The sequence below is a fragment of the Aptenodytes patagonicus genome, chromosome 18 (assembly GCF_965638725.1).
Source record: "Aptenodytes patagonicus chromosome 18, bAptPat1.pri.cur, whole genome shotgun sequence".
Lineage (NCBI taxonomy): Eukaryota > Metazoa > Chordata > Aves > Sphenisciformes > Spheniscidae > Aptenodytes > Aptenodytes patagonicus.
The window spans coordinates 11,721,027-11,744,261 of NC_134966.1; the positions used below are offsets into that span (position 1 = coordinate 11,721,027).

The 23,235-nt window shown below is 36.1% G+C and overlaps 1 protein-coding gene across 6 annotated transcripts in view; it reads right to left on the bottom strand.

Annotated features, from left to right (window-relative positions):
• Positions 1–23,235, bottom strand: part of DENND1A (DENN domain containing 1A) — a 219,984-nt gene that overhangs the window by 61,515 nt on the left and 135,234 nt on the right. For all 6 annotated transcript variants that reach the window (XM_076355228.1, XM_076355226.1, XM_076355227.1 and 3 more), the window contains one exon: positions 20,344–20,469. In XM_076355228.1, the coding sequence (XP_076211343.1) occupies positions 20,344–20,469 (126 nt within the window). The remainder of the gene's footprint in view (positions 1–20,343; positions 20,470–23,235) is intronic.

Genomic DNA, 23,235 nt, shown 5'->3' on the forward strand with positions numbered 1-23,235 from the left:
CATTAAAACAAATAAACAGTAAAACAAACACAATGTTATCAAATTTCAAGAAATTTAAACACTAGAATGTAGTAGGTATTTACCAACAATTGCTATAGCTAAGAATCATACCAGAACACTTTGTTAGCTTAGTCATTGTCTGCTACATTGATTTCTACATGCATATTTTTCCATGTTTTAATTTTAGCAGTACAAAATTACATTGCTCCAAATGCAAAAGTTGCTCATTTAAAGAAAGAGACTTGCCTAACAGTGTTCTTAGTTCTGGTAATGCGATATTTGACATTCAACAGCAATTTAAACTCATTTTTCAGTGTTAAACAAAATAGGAACTTTTAAGAACATTTTGTCACATACAAGAAACCCCACACAACACACCCAACTTCATTAAGTGTAAAATTTTTGAGTGCTTAGGTTTATACCCTATATAAATACTTTCAAAGCTTAAAAACAATTCCTAAGGTGCTAAAGTGTTAATACTTTGTACTGTGGTCACTGTAAATAAGCACAATTTCAGCTAAGCAATACTGCTGTCAGAGACACAAGGCTTTGCAGGTGTGGGCAATAATTAAAGACTTCAGCGCATCTACCTGGGTGAAGTATTTTTGCCTCCTATTCCAAGGAGGAAGCCCTCTCTGTGGAGAGCAGAAGAGCTCATTAATGAGGCTAATTAGGTGTAAAGGGGGTAGAGGCTGGCATCAGCTGCAGCTTATAGTAGCTAATCATTAAGCTCTGTAATCTCTACCCCAGAACAGCAGATGATCATGTTCCTAGGTGACTGATGTTGCTAAGAAAATTTCCAGTACCTGAATACCTGACCAAATACTTTTTGGTGAGACTACAAATTCCCTTAACCCTCCACATGCCAGACAGTGGAGTTGACATCATTTCTTCATTCATCGATTTTCTAACAACGGATATCCAAAGAGATCTGAACTTGACACGAGGTCTATAATGTGATTTATTTCAGAATTAAAGAAAAAAAAAATCAATGCCATCAACAGTGTATGGAAGGAAAGCCAGTAAATAATGGTTGGTGGAGCAACATGCAGGAAGAATACAGATATGAGCAATAATGCTTGAAAAAGAGTGATCACATATACCTCCTAAAGGTTTGTGAGTTCTCCTTGTAATTTCTTTGCATAAAGTAGTGAGGATAGTTACAATACCACAGGGATGAAAACCTTGTTAATAAATATGTAAAATAAGGATTTCATTGTACTCATCTAATTTGAAATGAGAAAAAGGACATAATTTCCATGGAGAGAGAATACATGAAAGCAGAGCTCAGTCTGGAACTTGTTTTGTAAAATGAATTGCAAGGATGGCAAACTATTCCAGCAGCTCAACATGAATTTTTGAGTTGATCAGGCAGAACAGACCCTTTATTGGCAACCTGCTACTGTCCTTTTTTTCCTCCAACTGAAGCAGTAGATTTGAATAAAAAATTTTTAGATTCAATTCAAATTCAACAAGAAATAGAATATTTTTCTACTGCAATTATTTTATTGCCTGATGGTATGGCTTGTAGCAGATCCTTGAATTACTCGTGAATGAACATTAAAGCAAAATCTCTTAAGCACCTTAGTTATAACTGTTGAGTTATCATTAAAAGAGGTACATTTTCATACTGACCAAGAAACTAAGCTGCAATTTTGTATAGGTCACCAGATTGCAAATATGATTAAATCAGCATATTTAGCTTATCCTTATTGTCACTGGAATGAAAAAGCCACCTCAGTTTCCTCTGTTCCTGTTTACTAACTGAAATGTTTAAGGATTAAAAAGAAAAATGCCTTGTAAAACCAGAAAGATGAGCAAGTACCACTGAGATAATAAAGGCTCAAGTGTATTCAATACAAACTCCCTTGTCTCCATGTTACCTGTGGACTTGGAGATGCACAGATTAAATAACATGAGCTGGTCAGAGGTGGCACTGGGTCTCATTATAATCAGGGATATGGATGCACGCATCAAGATAAACGCACTGGTAATCCAAGACTCCTCTTAACACCAAAAGAGAAAAAATCTCCAATAATAACTAGCACCTTCTCTTACAACAATACAGAATTCAGTTGAATTGGATGATAAAAATGCTTTGTCGCCAGCATCATATTATTTTTAATAATTCTACAGATGTATCATAAAGACAAAAACACATTGGGTAATACAGGTTTTTACAAAAGCCTTAAGATAAGCCTCCTTCCCCAGTATTGAACACACTGTAGCTTTAGCTTCTTCTACTGTAGGACACGTGCACAAGAAGTTTTCAGATGGGTATAAAAAGTACTCAACACCAAAGGTGTAGCACAATTTCTTAAACAGAAACATCATCTCTTCTGAAAGACAACTTACCAAAGTACCTCAGAATGCCTGAAATGGAGATGGGATGGGGAGAGCCTTGTCCACTCAGCATCTGAAACAAGTTCTTGCTTTTTCTTTTTTACTTCACTTTATGACAAGTTACATCTCTAGCAACATCTCATTTCCAGTGGTTGTTACCCAAATATAGGATAAAGAAAAAAATAAATGACATGAGAAGAGTTGAAAAACCACAGTTTTAGAACACAAGGGCCATAACTGATCACATGAAAAGTCCATCTGCCTGGTGTTCTGTCTCCAATGTAGTCATAAGCAGATGTTCAGGAAAGACCAGGAAGGTAGAAAGCCTGAATGTTATTTCTCCCGTCAGACTCTATCAGACCAAGATCTTAATCTCAAGAAATTTACTGAGTCTGCTATTGCTTGTGTATTAAATAAACCCGAACAGAGGCCTCTCCCAAGTATCTCTTCGATCTCCCCCAAAACCAATACAAACTTCCTCAGTATCATTTGATAAAGTGCTTGGCAGGATTAATACCTACTGTACTAATACAATAATATTAGTATCAATACTAATAGCTCCTTCTCATTTATTTTGAACCTTTACTGTTAGAAACCTCACTTGATTGGCCCTGTTTTTTTTATACTGGAAGTGACAATGAGAAGCCACTGTTGTCTTCCTTCAAATTGTCGGGGAGACCTTTTCCTGTAAATAATGCTACAAAATTGCCTGACATTCACAGTATCTCTGGTATTCAAATAACCAGATTAGATGTTTTATGGGGGAAAATGTGCAAAAATGATGTATGTAAGCAAGAGGTAGGTGTGTTTAGCAATTGGGGTAAGTACATACAAGCAGCTGAATTAAACAGAGGAAAGGGCAAAACAGAACTATATTGCATTTTAGTCAACAGTAACAAAGTTTGTTTCCCTAAAGTCCAACTCACCACCACAATCATATATGTCCCCAGGCTGGTCTGCAGAGACAAGAAAAACTGTTCAGAGGAGCGATTCCAAGATTTGGCACTATTTCTGCATTGTTTTAATGTTCCTGACAAGTGCTCCATTGTTTCTTAGCCATGTACACACTTCATTTCAGTAATTAGCTGTCAGAGCGGGCCCAACAGCAACTTAGTATTGTCTGCTCAAATCATATTAATGAAATGCAATCCACTCAAATGTCCTGAATGCATATCTGTAATTGCGTTAAATAGAGAGGCTGGGGACATCAGCAAACTTCAGCTTCTGCACAGGGCATTATGATCAAGCCGGTTAATCCATTATTTCTTAGGGATTTGACAACCAATTTATATTACAGGGCTTCCTATACAGCAATAAGGACTGATGATCCAACATTATTTTAATTTTTTTTTTAAAGCATAAAAAGTGACTTTTCAGACTCTGGGATATCAAAGTAAAAGCTGTGCGTAACATTTGTGAATACAACAACCTTAAAGGCAGAAAAGCAAGAACTGCAGGTTGCAGCACTGCAAAAGTAGCTTTTGTATTTAAAGATTCAGCATCTGTATGTTGAAACCTAAATGTAGAATACTCAGTGCGTACACTACACTGAGCATAAGTAAAATTAAATAAAACCCAAGATCCTTATCAAATATATCCATTTTTAAGACTTCTTATATGACTATTAGAATCAATGTTCCCAAAGAATACAAAATGCAACTGATTATTTCTGGTTGTAAACTGATACTTGTCAGTCAAGTCACTGTACCATTTTCTCCATTTTCTGTTTCATGCTCTCCATCACCAAAGACTTTTCCAAAGAACAGAATTTGGACAAGATGAAAAACAAGAAACAAGAAAAACACATAAGGGAAATATCCTGCGGGTATAATAGTCTTTGGAAAACTTTCATGTCAGTTATGACTGCAAAACTGCTATTAAAATTTAATTAAAATTGAGCACAATAAGCTATGACAAGATAATGGATGGGAAACGGAGCTTTAGGGCAGAGTGAGGATATCTAGAACTTTGGCTAGATGCGATGCTTTATTTTTGGTTATGTTTGGCAACTATTCTTGAGATTTCTGAAATGCATCTTAATTATAATGATCTGCAGAAATTCACAGAAGAGAAAAGAACAGCACTGCATTTCAGTTATCTCAAGATCTGTAACATATGCCAAATAAGTAAGAGATTTTTAGGGCTCCAGTACCATCTAGTCCTTAATTTCATTCATGTTCACACCCACAAAGAACACCCTTTTTCAATTAAAAAGCCCCTGCAAGCCCCTCCCAAACCATTAAGTATTTTGTGACTTATCTGCAAATAACATTAATTTATTTCCTCACACAGGTAGAAATTCTTTGAATATCATTTACCTCCATAGCTGAAGGTAACAATCAAATCTGGCATCACACAGACCCGAAGCAAAAGTAGTCAAAAGCCTTGGGAATGACTTCGACTTAGGGAAATCAACAGCTCTTTATTGGAGACAGCTTCTTTGCTCTCCCTGGAAACTCATTTTAAGAGAGCTGGAACACAATTTATTCAACATGTAAAGGAGAACACATGATTAAGTGACATTTGGAAGAGAACGGATATTCCAAACATTAGCTTAAAATCCCCAAATGAGGGGATGCAACATACGTATGTTTTTAAAATTCTGAGCAAGAAGTCCTCCCTATTAATTGAAAAGCCACTGCTCCAAAACAGTATGTATTTATAGCTTCATAGATACGTTTGGGGAAAATATTTACATACCTGTTACAACTAAAAATTATTTACCTTAAGCATGAACTTCCTCGATTAGATTGCGCTTCTGTCACAAGTAATTTAAAAGAACCCACCACTTTCTGAATAATGCTGGTTAGGTGCTTTTAATTACACTTACTACATTGACAAAGTATAAACAACACAGCCTAACAGCATTATTCACTATCATTCAATAGAGACTGTAACACATCTCATATGACTTTTATTACCAGAGACACAGCAGCCATGTAACATTTTTTTAAATTTTAGGCAAGAAACTAAGGTAAGTGACAGAATTCCCATTCTTTGACTGCCTTCAAGTGTTAAGTATAAAATGTTCTTGTATGTAAGAAGAAAGCATCTTCAGATAGAAGTGTTCTTTATTTTTCATATATTCTTCATGGAGAATATGTACTAAACTATTAGTTGACAAACGGGGGATGAACTTTAACTATACAAGCACAGACAGATCCTGAAGAAAGGCAAACTAATCACATTTGTAATCCTTACAAATTGCTTTCATTTTCACCATTAATCCTCTCTAAGAAAAAATGTTCTAGAGATACAGATTTTAACTACTGCTTGGAGAGCTTCACCAAAAATAATTCTCTGATTTATCTTCCTCTTCACTGAACAGCAGGAGTAAGCAATGTACATATATAATTTACAGCTTTTAAAGTGCATTCAGAGCAACACCATGCCACCTTCATTTCCACATTACTTTTAAGAATCTAGTATAAGTTATTAGCTCTGAGTAATACTTAATGCCAAATAGGATGCTTGAAGAGCGTAACATCAATAACACGTTTTACACTTTTAGAATGAACAACATATATGTATGTATATATGAAACAGGCATATAGTTACTCACACAAGATCTGCTATAAAATTTCTTATTATATAAATCACAAAACTAAATACTGCATCAGAAATTATTCAAAAGAGAGCTATGCTTGGACACAAAAGTAACCTTTAAGGAGTTAAAATGTCCTCAACTACAAGTCAAGTTGAAACTTATTTAATTAGGTTCTGTATTTGAAAAAATGAAATAAATTCTTTCATTAACTAAACCAAACTCCCTTAAAGGCAACAATATGTTCCCTCTCTGTCAGGACAGAGCGCAATGAAATCTTTATTTTAATTGGGGTTAGCTAAGGGGCCATTTGGCTTCAGATGCTTTGTTTATCAGCCCTAAGCTTTACAGCTTAGCCAGTACTTGAAATATTTTATTACAGAATGATTTCATTTAAAAAAAGGAAATAAAAAAATACTCTTCCAAGTAGTTTTATAGAGAGGTAATTTTAAATGTGCATTTTGAAAATTGGAAGTCCAAGTCAAAGGTATCTCAAAAGAAAACACTGATTTCCTTTTGCATTATTGTGATATAGGTGTCCATTATAAATGCCCTATTCTAATGGTTTCTGCATCATGCCCTTCCCTAAGCAACCCAGCAAAGATGCAACTGTAGAACAATGGATCTCTCCATGGTGATGACTACGGTGAAGTAACCAAACACACCTCATTTTTATATTTTGTCACAACCACACTTCCTTTGTTGTGGACAACCTTTCAAAACCCTTCACATCGTGTGGATTTCCATTTCATAACTAACTGGTGCTGCAGGAAACAAGGAAGACTCTCTGCAATGCATGAGAACTCAGAGACAAACCTTTTGTAAGAATAAAAATCACGCTTTATATAAAACTGATTCAAGGGCACAGCTTACTTTCCATTTTTTTCTAAACAGCTTTTAATTTTCATATGAAAACCTTGGAATCTTGGACCTGAAAAGCTTGGCATTGATCAATTCAATTTTAAAACAAAGAAAATGAATTCTTATTCAGTAGATGACACCTTTCTCCTGTAATAAACTAATTTACAAATATCAGACATCTTCAGTAATACAGTTACTGAAAATATTACAGAAAACAGCTATCACAGGAATGGACAGTGAACAGGAACTCTACAAAACCATAGCCCCAGTTCAGTGCAAACTGCAGCTAAAATTAATGAAGTTATCCAGGATAATTTTCTGCTTTATCATGAGGATCAAGCTTAAGATTTATTCCTTATTAAACCTCCAAGCCTTAGGAGTGTTCTTAAAACTAAAATAAAATGGAAAAAGAAAACAAAAAGAAAAATCCAAACCTAATTTCCACAAATGAAATACAGTATTATGATATTTTCATATTTTTTTCTCCTGTGGTATCACTAAAATTTGATCTGTCAAAGAGACTTCCTTTTTTTTCCAAAATTATAAAAACTATTTCAGATAATTTCTAGTTGTCTTCTGGAGGATATTGACGTTAGGTTGCTAATAGTTATATACATGTTACATACCACAACACACTACGTACATTATTTAAGAAAATAAAATACTGTTGGCAAAGTTTTTGTAAGTCCAGTTTAAGAATTTGGTTTTATTTTTAAAACAAACTTACTGTCTTTCTTTTGTTTTCAGAAATAAAAGCATTGCTGCCAAATCTGACAGAATAAAGCTTAATTCAAACAAATCATTGAGTTCTGTGCTTCATGTTTATGATACCTTAAAGAAAATATAACAATTTCAAATTAAATGTATTATTCATATTTTTAAAAATTTTTTCTCTAGATAGCTTTTCACATATCTTCTCTGTACTGTTCCCTCGCGAGAACTATAATAAAATGAGCTGCTTCTGCAACTTCTCAGCAGGTATTTTGATTTGAGAGTAAACACAGTTTTCTCTACAATCTTTATACAATTTATGTCCTGATCATCTAACAAATAAGTAAAAGACTTAAATTGACATCAATATGTATACTTTTCTCTAACAATGCAAACTAATTGTATAGCTCTAAACGAGAAAAATGTTTATTAAAAAAAATAATCTAGTGAATATACCAACTATTGAGTTCAAAGCGAAGACACCACATGTGTCTAAATAAATATCAAGGAAGTGTCAGAGGTAAATGAGGAGAGACCAGGTGAAGTGTGTGTGATGTGTTAATTGTATTAAAAAAAAAAATAGAGCAAGACAGAGAAGCTGAACTTCCAATTATCATAATGGTATCTACTTCACAACACATTTTCAAACTTGAAAGAGACATTTTAAACCATAGGAATTCTGAGCAGAATACCTCCAGCTGTGTTCTGCATAAATCTTGCATGCTGTACATACATAGTTTATTTCAATACCAAGTAAAGTTATGACATACAAAATGCATATTTCAGTCACAATAGAATATCTGTCATTGCCAAAAGCTGCTACTCATTGAATGAAAGGAACAGAAAACAATGAATTAAATTAGAAAAAGATAAGAAAAGACAGAATCTTTTCATTTGTTGTTTTACTAGACAAGTAGTGTGTGTTTTAAAGAACAATGCATTTATCAGCCCTCCGCAGAGTTTACATTTTTGCACCCCCCAAAACAGAGGAAAGAAAAAAAAAGATGGTCCTCTATGCTAAATTAATTTTTGCCTATATAGCATTTTGGTCACGAGCCAGGATTTATCTTTCACTAATGCTCTGCCCATACCAAAATCAACATATTTGTGAAAACAAGTTGCCCAATTCTCTGATGATATGCAAGAGCCAACCAGAGAAGGGGCTTAGTCCCCTTCCATATTTTCCATTTCCAGAAGCCTTAAGCAAGTAAGAAGTACAACACGAATACCCAGGCAAGCAGCACCCCCATCCCTCCCCAGGACCGAAGAATCAAGATGACAGCAAGCACATTACTGAAGCTACACTCACATTGATTTTGCTAAGCCCCGGGCAGTATCAAAATATCTGTGAATATGTGATTCTGAAGAAAAGTACAACTCCGAATGATAGCAGGTCTCCTATGCTGTCTACCATGGAAAGCAATCAAACTGAACTGTCAATTATGTCATGCATACAAATGCCTCATTCTGTCTTTAAGCCTATAGCATTTTAGGCTTTCATTGTATGAGCTCTATCACCTATCTGTGCAAATCATTACAAATAATTTTGATTTACTCCCTTTCACTTTACTCTTTTTGTACTATGAGAGTACAAACTGTATGCTCCAATTAAATCACAGTCTATAATATGCATGGTGAAAGACCAGAGTGGCATGATTTTTCTATTATGAAGCTCTACTAGTTTGTTCCTAAACTGATTAAATATTCTAATTTTTATCATTATTTCATCAAGTGTGCCTGCTACTGAAGTCTACTCTAGAAATCCAAATGTCAAAATCTCTTCTACTATCTTCTTTGAAGGGAAGTAATACTTTCTGTTCAATTGTACAGCTGCTCATACTAGTGAGAATGTAAATTTCACTCTTTCCCTACCTGCTGGAACCATCTTTTGGGGTGGGGTTTTTTAGAGGGTTTTTTTGGGTTGGTTTTTTTTGTTGGTTGGTTGGGGGGGGGGGGGGGGGGGGGGGGCAGACGACTGTGTTGTTTTGGGTTTTTTCCCCCTAATATCAAATGCAACTTATTTACAGCTCCTTTAAAAAACACACAGTCACTGAGTGCCTTACACAGAAGCTGAATTCAACGGTCATGTTATTTTATGCTTGGTGTTTGTTTACTTGCTTCATTGTTCTACTCTAAGTCCCCTGCGCTTTATTAGTTCAGGAAATATCTTCAACTTTTCCTGCATGGCGGCATCCGCACACTGCTTCATTGCTTGCTGAGGCTGTGCACTCTCAATTATAACTAAAGTATCAGGAGAAAACACAATAAAAACACAGTCCAAAAGTCAGTCTAAAACACACAAACAAAGGCTTGAAACAAATTGAGAAGAAACAAAAACAAGTGTATAAAATAGCACAAAAAACAGAGAATCAGGTGCGAAAGGCACAGACGAATAATTTATCAGTTGAATGTACAAATCCTTCCACAGTAAGGCTGAAGTATCACGGAGCTGCTCCTCACTGTACAACCTTCCCTGGTAACAGGAAGATTTAGAGGCTTTTGAACAAAGCTACTTTTATTTCTGCAGCACCAACACAGAAGATACACAGAATGACCCTATCCAGTCTGATGGCTGAACATATAATTTCTACGGAGGCTGCAAAGTTACTTATACAATGAAACACAAGATACTTCTCTTCAGCTTGCTCACAGCTTCCAACAAACTAAGATACCACAAAACCTTAAATGTCAGCATGAAACAGGTAAACATTAACAATCTCAAGAGCAATCCTGTGAACATCAGCATTCTGAAAACCACATTCAAAGGAACTTAACATTTCATCTACTATTGCTGTTAGTGCACTACAAGATGCAGAGCACATGATCCCTTACTTTGGGCAATGTTTCTAGATGAAGTACAAAACCATTGCCATGCTGTTTTTTGGGTTTTTGGGGGGATTTTGGTTGGTTGGTTGGTTGGTTTTTGTTTTGGTTTTTTGGTGGTGGTTTGGGTTTTTTGGGTGTTTGGTTTTTTTTTTTTTTTTTTTTTACTTTAACACATATGATGGACAGGAAAGTTTCACTGCATCTTTTACGGCAGAAATGCCATATTCAGTAGAGGTTCATGCTAACTTTCTCAAATATTATTTTTTTATTACCTTTCCTTCAGAATCTTAGTTCCCATCCCCCACGTGGCATACAGAATTATACAACACAGTATCTTGTAACAGTTTGGAAATTACAAAACAATTCTATTTACTATATAATAGGTTGCTATAAGAGATTAAAGAGAATGTCTTTTCAGTTTCATTAACATGTATATCTCAACAGACTTAGATGTAGAATATGAAATGTATTTTGAAGAACAGTAAATGCTTGTTAGAAAAAGAGCCAATTTTAAGGTTTAAAACAGCAAAAGCAAAAGCTGAAACTTGTCTATAGGAACGGTAACACTCTGAGACGAAACACAGCAACAGGATTGAAATGAAAACAAAAACCACACAGAAAACAAACAAACAAAACTGTCTTTCCCCAATAGATCTTTTTTAGTCAGTGATTTTGAATTCTGGGTAGTATGTCTTCTAGAATACTTTCCATAAATGGTAAAACATAACAATAGTTACAGGTAGCTTCTAAGTGAAATTGTCAAAAACTAGGGTCTTCAAAATGCCACAAAACACAGAATCTTCATACTAGGAAAAAAAACAGTCTTAAGTTTCAGTTCCAGAATATACAGAAATTCAGTTTATCTGCATTTTTATCATACAAACATCAGGTTTTACACACTGTCACTGTCAATGCCACTGTCACTGTCTACTCCTATCTGTCAGTAAAGTCATCAGGATGAAATTTAGAAATTACCATCATTTAGGCACTACTAGACTGTCTATACAGGTATATATTTGAGAGTTAACAGCAACTGAACAGGAAAAAAGTAAAGATGGGTGGGAGAAAATTCCTATTAAATATACATCAGCACTAACTTTAAAAGGAGCACAACAAAATTGCTAGTGAAACAAAAAGCTTTATTTTATATGCTTCTGCTCACTGTTTCCCCTACAGTTTTGGGTTTTTTTTTAACAAGTTTGTGCACATGTAATATAAGCATTAGTGATCTTCCTTCTTCATTTTTTCTATATATGGACAAAAACTCCTAAAACCCTGACCTATCGAGACAACTCTGGTGAAAGGGAAGGATCTACTCTGTATACAACGCATACCTTTAAAATATACATGCAGAAAAAAAGAGCTATGCAAAAGATGGCTATCTAGAGGAAGTGGCTGGGATGTGGCAATTACTGGGAGTTGGAAACAACTATTTACTCTTCCACTGAATAACTTAAAAAATAATTCACCATGGCAACAATCATACTTCATAGTAGATAAAGCATTGAATGCTACAAAGCCTTTTCAAAATGAATTATGCACCAGTATGTAACATGCACTTTTTTTATGTTACTGCACACATATTCCAACAAAATTTCCTTTTGGACTCATCTGGTATTTGCTTTTTTACTCTGCACCACACATCATCTACTCTTCTCTTCTGACTTCTGTCCCACTCAGATCTCAGGGATCTGGAACTGTTAAAGGAATTTATAGTGTTAGTCTGGGCAAGGGATTGATATAAAATAATTAATACAGTGGCCTTATGGCATGCCATCACACTGCTGCTTTAATATCTTCCTGAGAAATGCGTCAATTTGTGTTACTGGTATCATGGTATTACTTATGAATCCGTAAAGCAAAAATCCTTAGTGGTGTAAAAACCTAAAATGGATAAGTAAACTGTCCTCTTAAAACACTTTGAAACTCCCACTGTTGTAGAAGACCTAAATATCTATGGGACTAATCCTAACCTTTACCTTCCTTGGCCATGAACTTAAACAGAGGTAAAGAGCAACAGCTTTCTTAAAAAGTGCACAGTTCTTGGCCAGCAAATATATGATGCCAGAGCAACATCAATACTTTAGTCCATTAGAGTTAGCTACAGTACTGCCCTGGATAATAGGTAGTCTGAACCCATTCAGAGCTCACACGAGGAACAACTCTACCAAGATTGATGAGATGTTAAACATAATAAACTGGGATAGTAGGAAATTGCAACTGTGCAAGTGGATTTGTGAAAAAATATTTACTTTTGGAGAAGTAAGATGGCAATTCAGTGGCTGCACCAGTGTATTGATACCAAGAATAGTAACAGCTGTTAAGGCAGATTCTCTAGTAAGAGGTTACAACGAATACAGGAAATTACAACATTAATTTTTAATGGATGCTTGTCAAGCTGTGTCCTGTCCAGAATGCAGGTCCACGTTTTTTAAAAACGCCTTTTAACTGCTAAGTTGCACCTCATTTCCTAAAAAATTTTGGGGAACTTTTACATCTCATTTGAAAGTGATCACATGTCCCAAGGTTAAAATTCAGAATAAATTTACTCAGAAACATTAAAGTTTCTAGAGTTCAGTTGTACAGTATCTCAGCAGCATAACATGATCAAGTGTATGGCAAGATCCATACCATGATACTGATAATACAGCGGCCCCGATTCTGAGGAAGGAATTCTTAACAGGGATGGAATCAAAACTAGTATCTACTAACAATATATAAGGCAGCAACACATCTTAAGTATACTGCATTGCAAGATCTTTAACATCAATACAATGTTGGAAAAAAGAAGTGGAGAGCATCCTCATGCTTCCTCCTTACAGATTGAGTGCTGCAGCTGGTACTTGATTTAAGTGGGATCAGGTAGGCTGCGTCCCCTACAGACACCGAAGGACTCAATGGCCAGCTAACCCCAAAGGAGAGTGCAGTGCTCAACACCAGTGTCTCCAGAAGGTATGGACAGACAGTAGCATAGACATGCAGCTGCAGCATGGATAATCGAACGAGTGCTATCTTTATTAGAAGGGATAATAGAAACTGTCAAAAGAGAACAAGGGGATAAAACAATTCTCCAGAAATGTCTTTACACTCCTGCACGAAGGCAGGAAAGTTTTTCACTTTTTTCAAGAAAAAAAAAAAGTTGGAAGTACAATAAAGGAGACACTTTTTTTTAAATTATACACCCCTTATGAAAGTATAATGTCCTACACTTCCCCCAGATGAACCTATACGGTTCCAGAACTATGACAAAACCACAAACTGAAAACACTTATTATGTTATTTCCTTAAGTTGAATTGAATGTTATGTTGAAAAAGAAAAGTTAACTTTTTATTTCCTTCTATTCATAATGGCTTTTTTCCCCACTGTTGCTCAAATTGCATCATATTAAGAGAAAATTTGTATCAAAGTTACAGTTATGAAAAATGGTAGTATCTTGTCTTCTCTATTTAGAATCCAAATATAAATTATCAGGCTTGGACAGGACAACAGAACTAAGGCAGCAATGTATACATAAAAACCTATATACATCCATCCAGCATAGTTCAGCTAAAGCTGTTTGAAAACTGGAATATATAATACATATATGAGTTTCAATAAGTAGTTTCATATTAAGATTAGAAAACATTTTGTAACATCTTAAACACATTGTTGTCCACAAATTAGCAAGTAACTTCACCAATGAAAGCGCATAAAAACTGTGGAAGTAGAAAAGTACATTGACTCTGCCTCCGATATTTTCTGTTTACTCTTAAGTGGATGCATCTAAAGAATATTTAGGTTTAATTTAAACCAAATCAATTCATAACCATTAAAGTTAATCAGAAATTATCCAGTTACACAACTAATGGTTGCTCAGGCTAATAAACCTGAATAAGGTTGAATAACTAATCATGAAGACATAAAAGAAATTAATTGATGCTTCATTGAAGGGATTCACTTACTATTAGTAATTTTCAACACCTTCAAGTTAGTACCAGTAACTATTTATGATCCTAGTTCAATCTGAAAGATGTAGGTTATGTAGAAATTTTTACAATATGATAATGGTACATAATACAACAGTTTACTAAAAGTACTATCCACTATCGCAATCACTGCAGTACCAGTAGTTACCTAAAATGGTTATGTTTCATTATTAGCATCTTAAAGCTTCAGTAAGCTCCCAACTACTATTCCATATGTTTTAAATGTAGTTGAAAAACAGTGGATGTTTTCAACTACAACAACATATTTCCTCAGTTTGAGATGGCGGTAGACAGTTTCATTCTTGTGGGAAACATCACAAAACAGAACAACACTATTTTCAAGGACTCTGCAAATAGCGAAAGTTACTGGCCATGCCTTGCCAGGACTGAAAGCAAATTTTCAATTAAAAAAAATAATTAAAAAATCCCTCAATAAAGTATTAATCAATAATAAGATTATAAAAATAAAACCATATTTATTCTGTATTTTTTTCATTTCGACATTGATTTCAAAATGTCCTCACAAACAATTTAATTACACTTTTAATACCATCACAGCTCCCTTTACCCTCTTCCCCCCACTATTTTGAGATTTAATTTGTTTAGAAACAGTGCAAAATTTGATACTTAAGAAGTAACCAGCAACACCCCCTTAGCACTGGACAGAGATCACAGCACCCTTATTACTTCGTTCCAATTCATTCACAGAGAGAAGGGCCTCTCAAGGAGAGCAAAGCAATGAAAGATTTTGCTGGGAAGACCTCAAGAAGACAGTATGAGCCAAATAATAAGGAATATAGTTCTTGCTACAAGTAATGCAACTATATTAATTGTTTCACCTCCTCAGAGACATTGCCACAAATCAGAGACGTCGTTGCCACAGACTGGCACATACTGGAAATACTCACAGGTGTTGCAACTGTACAAATCCAGTATAAAATACAGAAATTATCACTATCTAGCATATTCACAATCCACCAAAACTAGGTGTACGTAGATTTTACAAATGAGAGAAAGGTCTAGATTTATGTAATATGACGATACACACAAGAAACCATTTTACAAAGAATGCAGAGTTTATCACCCTAATAACTAGATTAATAAATTCTTAATAACTGAATCAGCCGTTTGAAAACAAACCAGGACATCTTGATTCAAATCCAGACAAACACCAGAATCTCATGCGCAGACATGTCTCTTCAGTGGCGTATCAGAAATAAAACAGGCTACTTCAGCTCACATTGCGTTACATATACCTCTCACCTCAGTATACCACGTATACTGTGCTGTGTAAGAGACACCAAATTTCACAGTGCCTGCATGTAAGAAGTTATCAACATAAAACAGCAAAGTTAAGGAGAAAACTACCTGCAGAAGCACTTAGATACTGATATCTCTTTGGGTTATGAGCATTAAAATTATCCCCCTTAATTATCCATAGAAAAAGTAGCAGCACTGCAAAAGAAAAATAAGCACAGAAATTTTCACCTTACACTGTATTTATAGCAATGAAATACAGACAAGAGGAACCAAGACGTGGAAATAGAAATACCGGTTCAGAACATACAGATTTTAAAGCAAAGTGCAAGTAACCAAGCTTTTCAAATCTGTCAAGCTAGAAAATGTTGTATTAAACATACACAATTCCCTTTGCAAAGCTCACTGGAGTGACCACGTATCCAGAGAAGAGACAGAAAGCTTGTCATTTGAGAAGACTGTACGTCAAACTTGGAGCCTGCTGTTAAACTACCATACCCAAGCTTGGTGAAAAAGCAGCCAGATGGCTTAGGCTAGCTGTACCAGCATCCCAGACCTGAAACCAACACATCATCATCTCATACCCTACACGCTACTGCTTTCGGTCAACCTGCACCGTGAGCTTACCTTTACTCACAGGTGTTAGGATGTTTGTTTCTTAACAAAGATTGTCTGTGAAAGAAAACCAATTAAATGTTGTCTCTAACCACTAGGTGTCAGCAGAAGAAAGTGCACGGTCAACACCTTTGATGCAGAAAATGTGAGTCTCGCTCCCCCCCCCTTACCAATATACACACAACTATTAAGTACTACAAACCACCTTTACACACACGTAGTAATTCTACAGCTATTTCTGTTGAAGATGACCTAATTTTGTGAATTAAATATTTAGAAGATGATAAAAACATTCCCTCTGCAAACAGCAAAAAATCAGGAATTTAGAAAAAAGTAATTCAAGTGAACAAAATGCTCACTTTGGTGTCACTGTTAAAAATTTAAGTAATATTCGTAAAGATAACAATCTGCCTCAATACAGCCAAGTAAACACACTGCTTCTAATGTGTTTTACTGTACTTAATAGCACAGAGGTTTGTGGAGACTGTAAGTACATCATATGTAACAGATATTCTTCCATACTTAAAATCTGGCCTAGTACAACTACAGAAAAGACATATACACAGTAGGAAACATAACTGAATGAGTTATTTTGTTACATAAATCTTATGATTAGACTTGCAGACTGTATTATCTGGATATGTTTTTTCATGCAAAAGTTCTAGTTACTGAAGGCCTCAGAAAGTTTACGGCAACAGTAACTCATTGTCAGTATACTGGTTCGTATATACATTACATAACCTTGTGTCTTTAGAGTAAAAGCTTCTGAACAGAATTAAGAGCTCTTACTATGCTTAAGTATAATGTGAATTCAAAATCTGCTCTGTGACACATTCTGGGCCTACACAGAATAATGAAAAACAGCTTCACACCATTTATCCCGAAAAGTCAACTCATACCAGATGAGATGGTCTATGAAATTAAATTGTATTCTGAGACAAAAACTATGAAAGGAGGAAAAGCTGCTGCTTCTTTGAACTTATTTCCTAATTATCAATGATTTTAAATGAACAGTCAGATTTCTTGAGTTATGGATCAAAAGCAAAGAACCACATCATGTTCGGTATTGCTTATGCCCCATATTTACGACATGTGAAGGTGATAAGAGAAAAAAAACCACAACGGAGGTATTTGAAAACATGTTCTTTTCCTAGAAGCTATTTCTTCCATTTACTTTTCTATTTGTCTTGGACACATCAAAAGGGTTTTATTTGTAACTGTTACACCAGTAACAGTTTCAAAATAATTTTTTCCAAACTGACATTAAAATTTTAAAGCAAATTATGACAGCCACTGTGGTCTTTGTGGATTCTGATACATCAATGGAGAGCAATTAAAGAACTGCTGCATACACTTTAATATTTTTCCACTATTCAACTCCCATCATTCCGTATTTATATGAGAAGATGTGTATCATGACCACTTTGAACACCTGTCAGTACATAATCCACAAACTCAGCAAACTGAGCTAATCAGCTGACAGGAAATAATAATGAACATAATTGCTGTGTAGAAGATGGAATTATGTGAGAGTACAGAAGACTATTTCAAGTGCAGCATTCGAAGTACAGCACAAGAGAGAAACACAGGGCTTTAAATTGCAAGATGCCTTACTAATTGCCAGTTTAGATGCCTTGTTATTAAATTACAATCCCATTTTCTTCTGTGAACCTAGCAAGTACATTCCCTAATTGTTCTACTCATTACACACTGTTGTGTGGAGTTTTGCTGCATCTTCTTAAGATCAGGTTTTCCAAGGGTTTTGAACTAATTTTTAAGTGCGATGTTCCTAACAGTAACAAGAGTCTCTCAGTAACTGCATTTACTGTTGGCATATTCTAAAACAGAAGAGAAGTATAAAGTAGTTGTATGACCTGTCCAATACCTCACAGGATGTCTGTGGCAAAACTGGAAACAGAACGCAGGTCATTTGACTCTGACATGTTCAGCACATGAAACGCTTGCAAACTTCCTTTATCTAAAGCGTAATACCGAAATGTATAATCAGAAATTAAATTTTTAATTTATAAAAGGATGTGGGAAAGAAAGCCCTGAAAATTTCCACTTCCTGATTATTAAAACTGGATTTTATGACATATTTGTGCAATTATGTTTACAAGTTTTCTTTGATGGAATGATAAGCAAACCAAACAATTTCTTCTACTTCCTCAGGTTAGCTGTCCCTCGAAGTTGCACTTTCTAGGGGTGTGCCATTGTCAACTGATTTCGAATGTTCATCTTTAACATTCAGCCTTCAAAATACCAGATGGTATTTCCAGAAAAGCAATTTAAATTATTTTTCTTCATAAATCCCTTAACTAGTTAATCTCACACACACATCCAGGCAAAGCATACACCAATATTCCCAGAGTTGCCTGGCAACTACTGGGAGGAGCATCGGAGAACAAGGAAGCCTGCATGGATGAAGGGAAGTCAGTGTCTCCCCGACATGGATAAAGGAGGCTTACAGCCCGAGTGCCTTGCTGGTTTCGTTTTTGTTATTTGTATGGACAACATTTTAAATACCTCCCATTATTTCACTTTAGATGCTTTAAAAGCCCAATACTTACACCCAGACATACATACACAAGTCAATACAATTTATTTTTTCCACACACACGACACATGGATTCCCCCAGTAAGATGTGGAAGGACTCATGCTGACTTCAAAAGTCGTTTTTGAGCCCTGAATATGAATTGTTGGAATGATGCTTATTGGATGGTGGTAACGGGACTGTTTAAAATGCAGACTGAGCTATTTTTTCCTTCTGGCTTTAAAAATATCAAGTAAGACAAAGTATAGTACTGAAGAGACTTTAGTTACTGAAACATCCTCAACCTCAATAAACACTATGCCTGTAGTCCAACTCCCAGTCTTTTCCTTTAACATCATGATTAAAATTAGATTTATTACTTGTCTGCACGCCAGATCTATTCATTAATCTTCACAGAGCAGGAAAATGCAAAATACAACACCTTTTCTCTACTAGTAAGCCTTCATTCTCACTCCACTCATTTAGCCTCCCCGCTTACACTCAGAACTCATCTTAGCATCTCCCAGTGGTATTCAAGCTCTCCATTGCTACCACCAATTTTTCCGTTCTGCCTCCAAATGCTTGCAGATGAGAGAAGAAGGTATTAAGACAAAAGTATGTTTTGTCCTCTACAGAGTATCTTCTTGTTAAGCAGCCATATGTCTGAACAACAGTAGTTCAAATGAGCCTGTGAACACCGCATTGAGATTTATCACTGCATTTGACTTGCACATGTGTTAGTTTCCCCTGCTTCAGAAATAGGGAACATAGAATATTTTGGAAATATTCTGTGGATCACTGCAGTTAGTACTTTTCATCCCCCATATTTCTGGGACATATCTCATGAATTATACCTGAATGTTCCTCATACTATTTACCTTGTCTCTAGCTGTCTATCAGCAAAATGTACACCCTTTAAAAGGAACCCCCTAAGTATACGGTAGCAAAACCAGAGTGTCACAAAACATGTGGAAATACATTAATTTGGCTGGACTGATTTGTATTGAAGTCCATGAAGCTACTTGCAGTAAGCCAGGAACAGATGCCTCACTAGAAGCAATAAAATCCAAGACCAAGTACAGAAAAATCCTTCCCCCACTCAGATGGCACTTAATCGTTGCTAAATAGAGATTAGCTCTGAACCAGAAGCAAGAGATTGAATTTCCCTAACAGAACATTTATCGTCAATAGTTACAACTCCAGACATTCTTCATATTTCTGTAAAAGCACAATTTCTTTATTAATTATGTTCTTAAACTCCATGATTACATAAATTTGCATGTTTCACGGTTAAGCATATATTGTGTAAAAAGTGTATCTTTTACTACCTTTAAAAATAATACAATGAATACCCAGGTTTTGCAGTGAGAGAAAATGGTCAACTCTGCACTAGCCTCCTATGATCATTAATTTATACTTTATCATCTCTCTTCTAACTTAACTGTCTTCAAAAACAAGCAACACTCATACCTTTCCATAAGAAGTTTTCTCCCCGTGTGATTGATCATGCTTTTTGCACCTCTTTCTTTTCTGGAGACTAGAACACTGTTTTCAGTACTAGTCAGCCAAAGAGCCACAATGCTGACCTTAGTAAAAGTAGGTTATACTACACTTTGAATTCTTGTTAGCTTTTTTCCTCACCACAGCTGCAGATTTACGTCTTATGCCTACTAACTTCCTACTTACAGGTTCAATTTTCAGGGCGTTTCTGTAGCTCCCAAAGAAAGATGCTTGTGCTTTTAGAAATGCTCTTGCAACACCATCTCCAGTGGTCGTAGAGACTTTCTTTAATCTGTTCTTCAGTGCAGAAACCTGAAATAACACAACAGGTCTAGATCACTCTCATATCACAAACAAAGCTTAACACATTGGGGCACAGCTAAATGAAAAATGTGCTAACCACAGCAGCAGTTATGACAAAAAGTGACATTGTGAATTCAGAGTGGAATTTTTCAGTTCTAAAAGCATTACTTTTCAAGCTGTTTTGCTTCTCTAAGATATGATTGGATTCTATTCAGAAACCAATAGGAAAATAAAAGCTTCATTTCAACCTTCCCTCCGTTAACATGCTGTTGAGTACTCTTTTAAAGGTAGTCCATGAAGTTCTGCGTCATTCTTTATTAGAATCAATGAAAGTATTTCAGCTAAATTAATTCAAACATCAGACTAATAGAGAAACTGTTCTGCATAATCAGGCCATCCATCACCACCAAGGCTAAGAACAAATTCTGTAAGTCTGAAAACTTTGTTTGCCACAAATACAAGTTTTCTTTTTCTTTTAAGATTATATTCCCTTGTATTTCAGAGACTTAATGGAAAATAACAAAATTAGAGTTTTATTTATGCATATGGTGGGTTCCCTTGGCTGGCTCCCAGACACCCACCCAGCCGCTCTCTCACTCCCCCTCCTCAGCAGGACTCGGGGAGAAAACACGAAGAAAAAGCTCGTGGGCTGAGATAAAGACAGGGAGATCACTTACCAATTAGCATCACGGGCAAAACAGACTCGACTTAGGAAAATTAATTTAATTTATTGCCAATTAAAATAGAGTTGGATGGTGAGAAACAAAGATGGAAACTAAAACACCTTCCCCCCCCTCCCAGCCTTTGTCTCAGCTCAACTTCCCCCTTCCATTCCCAACTCCTCTACCTCCTCCCTGAGCGGCGCAGGGCGATGGCAAAGGGGGTCGCGGTCAGTCCGTAACAGTTCTTCTCTGCCACGCCTTCCTCCTCACACTTTTACTCACTCCTCACTCTGCCGTGTGGCATTTTGCCCTTTCTTACATATGCTTTCACAGAGGCACCGCCAGCTTTGCTGACAGGCTCAGCTGTGCCGGGCGGGGTCTGCTGCAGAGCCGGCTGGAACCGGCTGGTGCTGGCTGTGTCCTGCACTGGCCGCCCCGGCCTCTCCCCACAGAGGCCCTGCAGCCTCCCTGCCAATGCCTCACCACAGACACCCAAGGCAATCCAGAAAACAAAACCTGCAGCTTTTTTAAAAGTCTCAAATTAACAATGACATTCTGTCCTTCAAAATGGTCAATATCTACTGAAGTTTTTTTTCTTCCTGTTTCTCGAGAGATCTAAACCACCTGTGCACAGGATGGCTCTTCTCTTAACCCTCACTGCCCTTTCCCTTCCACTGTGGAGGTGTTTAATTACCTCAGGATTCACAGAGCTGCACTTTAGGCAAACACCGCCCTAACGGTCTCCTTACCATTTACACAGAGACACTTACCGATCACAACTTAGCAAATACCAACTAAGCACATTTCTATGCAGGCAGAGTTAAAACTACCATGATCCAGGTTACCTGAATATTCTTTGTTTTCTGTGTATACCAAGGGCTAAAGTTTTAGAGGATTATCTATTACTGTTCTCTGTGCTTCACAACTTCTCACACACACAAGAAGGTTGTGACTTAGTTTGATGTCTCTTTTCTAGTGCTTAGAGCTCAGTAACTACTGAAGTAAGGTTGTGTATCTGTATGTTATTGTTAGTGACAGTGTTTTTCCTTCCCAAACACAAGCTGGGAAAGGAGATAAAAAAACCTTTCAAAGATTAACATCAAGCTTGCTGTGCCTGTGCTGCAACAGTTAGAGGTTATGTTAAATCATTAACAAATAGTTATGCCAGTAGCAATTTTTTGGTGTTGCAGACAGAACCAGGACAAGGTAAGTTTTTGAGACAGATCTCACAGAACATGTCACAATACAAAAACAACAATCTGGGCACTGATTCTTGAAAGAAATTCAACTAGTGCTTTTAGAGGATGTGGTCATGTCATGTGCAAAACCCAAGTTTGATGCGATACCTTATGCAGAAGACAGGAAGGAGCCACAATTTCAGAAGGAAAGCAGAAAGCCAGGAAATCCCTAGTCAACTTGATTTGCAGAAGAACATGAATGACTCCATAAATACCCATATTATGAATTTAACAGAAATAATTCTATCAATAACTAGCAAATCTTCCTTTTTCAAATGCTACTCTGAAAAACCCCATTGGGGTGGCTCTATATACTTCACACTATGCAAGAAATGTAGGAATATTATTTACAGAGTAAGCAGATTCTGTTGTAGTGAACATAACTCTGTTTTCTGAGAGTATGAATAATACCTCATAAAATGTAAGCTGATAGTTCAAGTGTTCAAATTAACTTTCAAGACCTTCCCCCCATCCTCCAGCTCATAACAAAAGCTTATTCTGGCCTCGTCCAGATCTCCAAAATCCTACCAGATGCGTTGAGTTTTTTCTGCCTCGGGGTTTTGCTACCAAGCCTGCCTTGGTAGCAAATGGCAGGCTGATTTTGCTGAACAACTGTTCTTGAGTGCTTCAGTTTTATCCCTCCTGTAAGCACATCCCTCACTTCCTCCTTCAGTAGCCTTAGATTTGGGGAGGGACTCCTCATCTTGCTATATAGGTGTTAAATACATAATCCATACTGTGCACTACTTTTTCTTCTTTTAAAACTAGATGTTGTATTTGCACTTGTGTTTACCAAAAGTTACAAAGACATTTCCTTTTAAATTTTCCACAGATTCTGTTGTAGAAGAAATTTCATCACAGTTATTTAGTATAAC